The sequence below is a fragment of the Alligator sinensis genome, unplaced genomic scaffold (assembly GCF_000455745.1).
Source record: "Alligator sinensis unplaced genomic scaffold, ASM45574v1 scaffold1509_1, whole genome shotgun sequence".
In the NCBI taxonomy this organism is placed as follows: domain Eukaryota; kingdom Metazoa; phylum Chordata; order Crocodylia; family Alligatoridae; genus Alligator; species Alligator sinensis.
In genome coordinates, this window is record NW_005842711.1 from 796,269 (window position 1) to 803,697 (window position 7,429).

A 7,429-nucleotide genomic window follows, 5' to 3' on the forward strand; every position below is an offset into this window, starting at 1 on the left:
CATTAGAGTCTAGACATGGAAAATGATAACAAATGTCTCATTCTCCATGTACACACGTTCAGTGGGGTGGTGTCAGCTTAAATTCAAAGTCATCTTGAATGTGGGTGAGTAGGACATTGTGGGTAATGGGGCACAGCCATGTTGGGGGACGGGTAGCGGGTAAGTGCTGCGAGCTTCCCTTCCACAGGGCTGCTGCCCCACCACTGTGGGGCTGAATGTAGCAAGACCTGGGTGATACCCACAGGGCTGGAGGCTGCAGGAGCTTGACTGGGCAGGTCTGGCCTGACTGGCAGCCAAGAGCCCCCACTAACAAGGCAGCAAATAAAGCCCGCAGGAAGGTGCCAAGGCCAAGAAGGGTGCAAATACTGGTAAGAGCAAAGAGCAGATGTTGAGCAACGCACCAAAAGGCGATATGGTGATGGAGGCTACCAGGTGTCTCCCACCAGCTGTGGAGAACCAGGGACAGCTCAGGCAGGCACCACCATGCAGGAGTAGGAAGACTTGCCATATGTAGTGGCCTGGGTCGGGGGCAAGTTGCTGCTGCTGTTCAGAACAGGTTGGCTGAGGGGCACAGCTGGTGTTGGACTGGGTGGCATCCGGTCCCAAGCACAGGCATCCTCTCTCACACTGAAGACCAGAAGCTAAACACCCTCCTGCTATAGCTGGGGCCTGGGAGGTTTGGGGCCCCCAGCTGTGCTCTCTACCTCCAACCCAGGAACCAGCTATTCCCCAAGGACAGGTGCTGGGCATCGCCACTCGTGTCAAGGCAAGGGCACCTTTAGCCTCCCTGCATTAGTGCCAGAGTCTGATTTGCCCCGAAGATGGCCAAGTAACACGCCCAGCTCAGAGCACTGCCCTGCTCTGCACTAGCAGTGCTGAGTGAGGGGGAAACAATATTTTCTGACATACAACACACCCTTGCTCCTACCCACCCCCACTGCTGTTGGAGACAGAGCTGGACAGACCATCAGTCAGCCCCACTGTAGCACTTGTGATGCTCCAAGGCTTTTTTTCCTTTGGAAACCAGTCTAGCCATTGCACCATGTGCTACTGAGTCCCAGGGAGGCACCTCCTGGTGTGCTGTGTCTAGCTCTGGGCCCCACCCTTCAAGGAGGATGGGAGCAGGTTGGAAAGAGTCCAGTACAGAGCAACAACAACGACCAGGGGCCTGGGAGGACAGGCTGGAAGAACTAGGCGTATTGAGCCTGGAGAAAAGGAGGCTGAGGGGGGATCTGATCATGGTCTTCAAATACCTGAAAGACGATGACAGAGAAGATGGAGATTAGTTGCAGGGGACAGGACTAGGAGCAACAGCCTCAAGCTGCAGCAGGGGAAACTGAGGCTGGAGATAAGGAACAACTTCCTGACTCCAAGAACACTCAAGTATTGGAACAGGCTGCCCAGAGATGTGGTGGAGTCCCCATCTCTGGAAACATTCAAGAGCAGTCTGGACAGACCCTTTGGCTGGGATGATCCTGCCCTGAGCAAGGGGTTGGACACGATGCGACTCCCTGAGGTCCATTCCAGCCCTGCAATGCTATTATACATGAAGAAATACAGTAAGAGCCATCTCCACCACTTACTGGGCAGAAGTCAAGGTGGCAGCGATGGGGCACACTGTATGTGGTCAAGTATAGTACCTTTCCCCATCCCTGCCCAGGGCAGCTGCTACCTCTCTGCAGACACATGATCCAGGTGAGGGGAGAAGGAGACAGGGGCTGGGGGCAATTGGGGCTTAGCCCGCATCAGGACCCCTTCTTCTTGAGCCCAAGCCCCCCAACTCGGTTCCTACGGGGGGCACCAACCCAGCTCTTGGGTGCCAGAGCCTGTGTGCAGCCCCCTCTCCCCCACATGCTATCAGCTCCCAGGATGTGACCTGCCGGCTCCCTAAGCTGCCACAGGCTGTGCCAGGCTTGGGGGCTGCAGTGTCCTCCATTCAAGGCAGCAATGACAGAGGCAGGGGTAGGAAAGACAGCATTTATAGGACACAACATCATACAGAAATGGAGGGCTGTGCAAGGCTCCCAGTCCCCCCCAGGTTCGCCTCTACCCACTCCCATGCACAGAGGCTGTAGCCCCATGAGTCCCCACAGTGCCAAGCTGCCTGTGCATGACTGCCCCTCAACTGCAGCAGGGCTGTGAAGCAGCAGGGCTGTGCTGGGAGAAGGGGAGGGAAAGATGACCTGCTCCTAGGCTGCATCCCAGCCCCAGACAAAGGGGACAAACAGAACCCCTGGCAGGCTTCAACGTGGCTCAGTCATCCTTCAGGCCCCCAAAGACAGCGGATGGGACACTCTGTTGCTCCAGCGGCACCTCTGGGAGGGAAGGGGGGGCAGAGAGAGGGGGGGCGTCAGTACAGCGCCTCCTGCCTGGCCCTGGTCCTGCCCCCTAACCCAGTCCTGACCCCCACTGCCCTGCCACCCCTTGCCCCATACCGTCGGGCTCATCGTCATCAGCCCCATCGTCACCCAGGTCGTCATCGATGTCGATCTCATCAGGGTTGGCCTGGCGGGACAGCTGGGCCAACTCTGCACGCGATGCCTTCCCCCTGCAACACTGCGCGTCAGTGCCTGCCAGGCCAACAGCCCTGACATCTCGTCTGCCCCCGCAAGGCACATGAAAAAGACCCCTAACATCCCGCACTCCCCTCAACCTCTGCCCTGCCCCACCACACGCCTTACCCCAGCCCACTCCCTCTGCCCGGCCCTGAAAAACCCCAGCCAGCACAGACCTCCCAGAGTAAATGAGGTTCCTGCTGTGCCACCACCCAAATTCCACTGCCCCCTTCACTTTCACCCATGCCCCAGCCAGCTGGCAAGGTCCCCCCTGACCCAGCTCAGCCCTCAGGGGCCAAGCAGTGCCCCTCCCATGCAGACCTGACAAAGAGGATCTGGTCTTTGGTGCGGGGCTGGTCACGCTCAGCTTCAGCCGCCAGCTGCTCAGCTCGCTGCTCCAGCAGCTTCATGTCATCCATCCCACTCTGCCCTGGCGCCAGATCCGACACTGCCAGAGGGAGAGGTTCAGAGCCCAGCAGCCCTGCACCCCACTGCTGGGATGCAGCCTCCCAGCCCCAGTGCCCCCCAGCCTGTGCAAGCTCCCAGCCCCCAGAGCTGCATCTCAGCCACCCCCCAGGGCCCCCTGCCTCTTGGCACCCCCAACCTCAGCTCACCCTGGGTGGGTTCCAACCCTCCCAATCTCTCAGCCCCCTCCCCGCCAGCTCACCAGTGCCAGTGGCGCTGCTGTAGACCTTGAGCATCTGCGAGGCCATGAAGTTGACCTGCGTGTTATAGGTGGCCTGGACGCTGCGGCGGATGCGCAGCATCTCCCGGATCGTGTCCTCGTTGCCATGGCGCAACTCAAAGGCCTTCCACGTCTGCCAGAATGGGCCTGTTGTCTGGAGGAGGGGGGCCGGCAGGGAGAGGAGTGAGAGTGAATGCCCGTGGCCCAGCCACCACCAGACACTGCCTTCACCCACCCCCTGTAGCACTAGGGCTGGAGGAACCCAAAGCCAAGCCTGCCTGGGACAGTGGCCCCAGACACATGCCCTGAGTGGGCAGGGCCTCCAGAGAGACACCCCTGGTGAGTGGGGCCTCCAAAACCTGTGCCTCCAGGCAGAGCCCAGCACCCAGAACTAGGGAAGCAGGATGCTGGCCTAGAGGAGCAAGGGATAGGCCTAGGGCAGATCCAAACCTCCTGCCAGATCCTCTGCCCACCTTACACACCACACCCATGAGCCCAGCTTACACGAGGGTCACAGATCTGGGAGCAGTAGGAGTAGATGGCGCGGGCCCGATCGATCTCGCCCAGACGGCACTCCATGTCAGCAAAACGCAGGCACATGTCCCGTGCTGGCTCGTCTGACAGCACCTGGGGGGGCAAAGGCCAGGAGGTGGGGGGAGGCATAAGCCAGAATTCCAAGACCCTGGGACCCAGCCTTACAGCAGCCCCATGTTTGACCTCCACCTGCCCCAGACAGCTGGGGGAAGGATTCAGCTGTGCTGCCCTAAGGTGGGGGGAGTGGGGGGTGTAGCCCCTGCCAGTTTGGCCCCTCCTAGTGGGTACTAGGGTTTCCAGTGTCCCTCTATGCTTGGGGGCAGACACTGGGACAGCCCAAAGCCCTGCCCTTCACCCTTGCCAGGCTCAGGGGCAGACAGAGGAAGCACGAGCATGTACCAGGCAGATACGGTAGGCCCCTACCATGCCCCCAGACTTCCCCAAGCTATGCTCCAATCCCCCCATGCACCTCAATGGCCTTCTCATAGATGGGGCGGGTGTGGGTAACACCATAGATCTCCGCTGCCCGCTTGATGTAGATGTTGAACATGTCGTATTGTTCTGCAGGGGGCACAGCCCGTGTGGCACGCTCGTACACTGCCATGGCATGGCGCGCCAGCCCATGCTGCTCCTCCAGCCCAGCATATAGCAGATAGATAGCTGGGGAGGAGGGGCACAGGTTAGCCAGGCTCAGCACAGACCCTCACCCTCCAGGGAGATGGCTACAGGGGGCACCAGGTCAGCCAGCCCAGGCAAAGACCACCCCACCCCCAGTATTGATGGCTGCAGTAATGGGAAGCACACCAGATCAGCCAGCCCTGGCACAGATCACCAAACCCCCAACCCCCTGAGTAGATAGCTGAGAAGGCAATGCATCAGCCACTCCTGGCACCGCCCTGCAACAGCTCCCTGAGGTAAATGGCTGCAAAGGGGGGGGCAGGGGGCGCGCGCCAACGAGCTGGCCCTGGCACATGCATCCCTTCCCACTGGCCGTGGGGATCGAGACCCAGTGAGGCTCAGGGCTGGCAGGGAGAACTAGCCCTGCCATGCAGCCCACGCCCACCTGCCACCCCCTGCCTGGGCACTGCTCCAGGTCAGGCCAGGGCTGCCAGGCCCTGTGCCCCACACCACCCATGCCCATTACGTACTCTTAGCATACTTCTGGGGGCAGCCGTCCAGTGCCTGCTCAAAGAGATCACGGGCACGCTCCAGCTTGGTGCCGCCATAGCGTGCAATGAACTTGGTCAGGTAGGTGTGCCAGATGTCAGCCACATTGGGCCAGCGGAACAGCGCAATGCCACGCTCGTAGGCCTGGCCAGGAGAGTGGGAGGTGGTGAGTGCCAGGGCCTGCCCTGGACCCCTCCCACTGCCTATCCAGGACACCCAGTACCCCCCCAGCTCCTGCCCCTCCCCAGACTCCCCAGCTGTCCCATCCTGAATAGCCCTCAGCTGCGATCCCACCTCCACCCCCACTCACAGCCTGGGACCCTCCTAAATTCTCTGAAATCCCTCCCTGCCAGTCTGGGAATCCCAACCCCCAGCCCTTTACTGCCTCACCTGGCAGCCCTGAGCTGAGACCACCCCCAAAGCCTGGAAACCACTGCCCTCCCCCAACAAAAACCCTCACTGCCTGACATGGAATGCCCCTCACTCCGCTTCTCCCAGGCCCCCCAAGCACAGTGTAAACCGGGCAATGCCTGCACCTAGAGAACCCCCCCAGCCCTGCACCCATTAACCCTTTAACCTCTGGAAGCCAGCCCCTCCTGCCCCCCCCAGACCTCTCCCCAGCATTGACTCTCCCCACCAACCTTGAAGCTCTCCTCAAAGTATTTGTGCTCCTCCAGGAACAGGGCATAGTTGATGACAATTTGGGGGGTAGCGATGCGCAGGTCCAGGATCCGGTCATACACTGCCTTGGTAGACTGGTGGGGAGGGGCTGGGGTCAGCGCTGGGGGGCAGCACCCATAAGGCTGGAGTCTCCCCCTGGCCTAAGCCTACAGCCACCACTGGGGGGGTGCAACCCCAACCTCCAGCCTCCTGGCATACCTTGAAGGTGCCCAGGCTCTCCTCTAGGTCCGCCAACATGGACCACACTTTGAGGGACTTGTAGACGCGGTTCTGGACGGGCTCTGAAGAGTCGAAGTACTCAGCTTTGCGGGCTGGCATGGCAGTGGCTCGCTGCGGGAACAGGGAGAGTGAGGCCCTGCCCCAGAGGGGTCATTCTGTCCCCCACTCCCACCACGACGCAGATGGAACCCAGGTGTCCAGGCTCCCAAGCTCCCACCCAGCCAGACCCCGCTCCCCTCCCAGAGCTGGACAGAATCCAGGTGTCTGGGCTCCCACCTCTGCCCTGTGCTGTAACTGTGCAATCCCACTGCTCTCCTAGGGCTGAGATACAATCCAAGAGACCAGACTCCCAGGCCCCACCCTTGTTCCAATCCCCCAGAACCTACTTTTTCCTCCCAGAGCTGCAGAGAACCCAGGCATCCCCACGCCCCTCCCAACCTTGGCTCCAATCCACTGCTTTCCAGACAGCTGGGAGAGAACCCAGGTATCCTGGGCCCAAATTCTTCCTCTCTCTGCTCCCTCATGATCCCCAGCAGGTATTGGCACCCCCCACCTCATGAGCAGCCCTGATGCCCACCCCACACCCCGGCAGGCAGTGGTCACAGACCCGGAGCAGGCGCAGGGCCTGATCATAGTTGTGGTGACGCAGCTCCATCTCGCCAGCCTCGCACCACACACTGGCTAGATCATCAACCTGCTTGAAGTTCACCTGTGTGCCCTTGGCAAAGATTGTCCGGGCCTGGGGGGGGCAAGGTGGGGAGTAAGGGGGGGCAAGGCATCCTCTTGCCCTGGCAGCCAGGATTTGGCCCCCAACCCCCACCCTCAGGCCCTGCTTGCTGCCCCCACCCACCAACCAGCTGGCATCACAGAGATGAGGCAGAGCTGGACACGTGAACCTCCCTCCAGGAGCTCAGACCCCAACCCCCACTCCTGGGCTCTGACTCTGCAGCTGGGGAGAAGAGGGGGCAGATACCTCCTGCCTCAGCATCTGGGTTTGAGCCCTCCAGGACCTGCCTGCTGTCCCCCTAAACTTGTGCCCACCCCAAGCTGGCATCACAGGGAGCACATGGACTCTCCCCTCCCAACTCACATCTTCAAGCTGCCCATTGTCCTCATAGAACTTGGCAAAGGCGACCCAGAGCGTGTGTGGCTTCCCCGTGGCCTTGGCAGGGTCCACAGTGCGCACAGCCTCTGTGTAAGTGTTGATGATCTGGGTGATAGGATGGGGAGGGATTAATGAAGGAAGTGGGGAACAGGACTACCACTGGTGGCAGGGTGAAGGGGGGACTCTGGCAAGCCCCCAACCCTGGGATCCCTGGTAGGCCTGGCCCAGCTGCCAAGCACAGGGAAGGCGGATTGCACAGGACAGGACCCAAGCATCCGGGCCCTCAGCAATGCCCTCAGCCTGGGGCATCACCTGCCCACAAGGCAAAGCAACCCCCCTTCAGCCGTGGGCACACCCTCCTGCCCCAGAGCCAGCCCAGAGACCCCCAGGACCTCCCCAGACTTGCTAGGTGCCCTGTCCCACCCCAGCACCTACCCCTGCTCTAGCCCTGCAGCCCCCCACCCCAGCTAGGGCATTCTATGG

General features: G+C 60.9%; 1 protein-coding gene across 4 annotated transcripts in view; it reads right to left on the reverse strand.

Annotated features, from left to right (window-relative positions):
* Positions 1-1,944: 1,944 nt before the first annotated feature.
* Positions 1,945-7,429, reverse strand: part of XAB2 (XPA binding protein 2) — a 10,858-nt gene continuing 5,373 nt past the window's right edge. For 3 of the 4 annotated variants that reach the window (XM_014524955.2, XM_025216199.1, XM_025216200.1), the window contains 11 exons: positions 6,932-7,051; positions 6,419-6,580; positions 5,821-5,952; positions 5,583-5,696; positions 4,923-5,085; positions 4,244-4,434; positions 3,745-3,867; positions 3,223-3,394; positions 2,877-3,003; positions 2,436-2,548; positions 1,945-2,315 (listed from right to left, as the gene is read on the reverse strand). In XM_014524955.2, coding sequence (XP_014380441.1) covers positions 2,254-2,315; positions 2,436-2,548; positions 2,877-3,003; positions 3,223-3,394; positions 3,745-3,867; positions 4,244-4,434; positions 4,923-5,085; positions 5,583-5,696; positions 5,821-5,952; positions 6,419-6,580; positions 6,932-7,051 — 1,479 coding nt within the window. In that variant the 3' untranslated portion in view covers positions 1,945-2,253. The remainder of the gene's footprint in view (positions 2,316-2,435; positions 2,549-2,876; positions 3,004-3,222; positions 3,395-3,744; positions 3,868-4,243; positions 4,435-4,922; positions 5,086-5,582; positions 5,697-5,820; positions 5,953-6,418; positions 6,581-6,931; positions 7,052-7,429) is intronic. The other variant, XM_006034212.3, reaches the window with a different exon arrangement.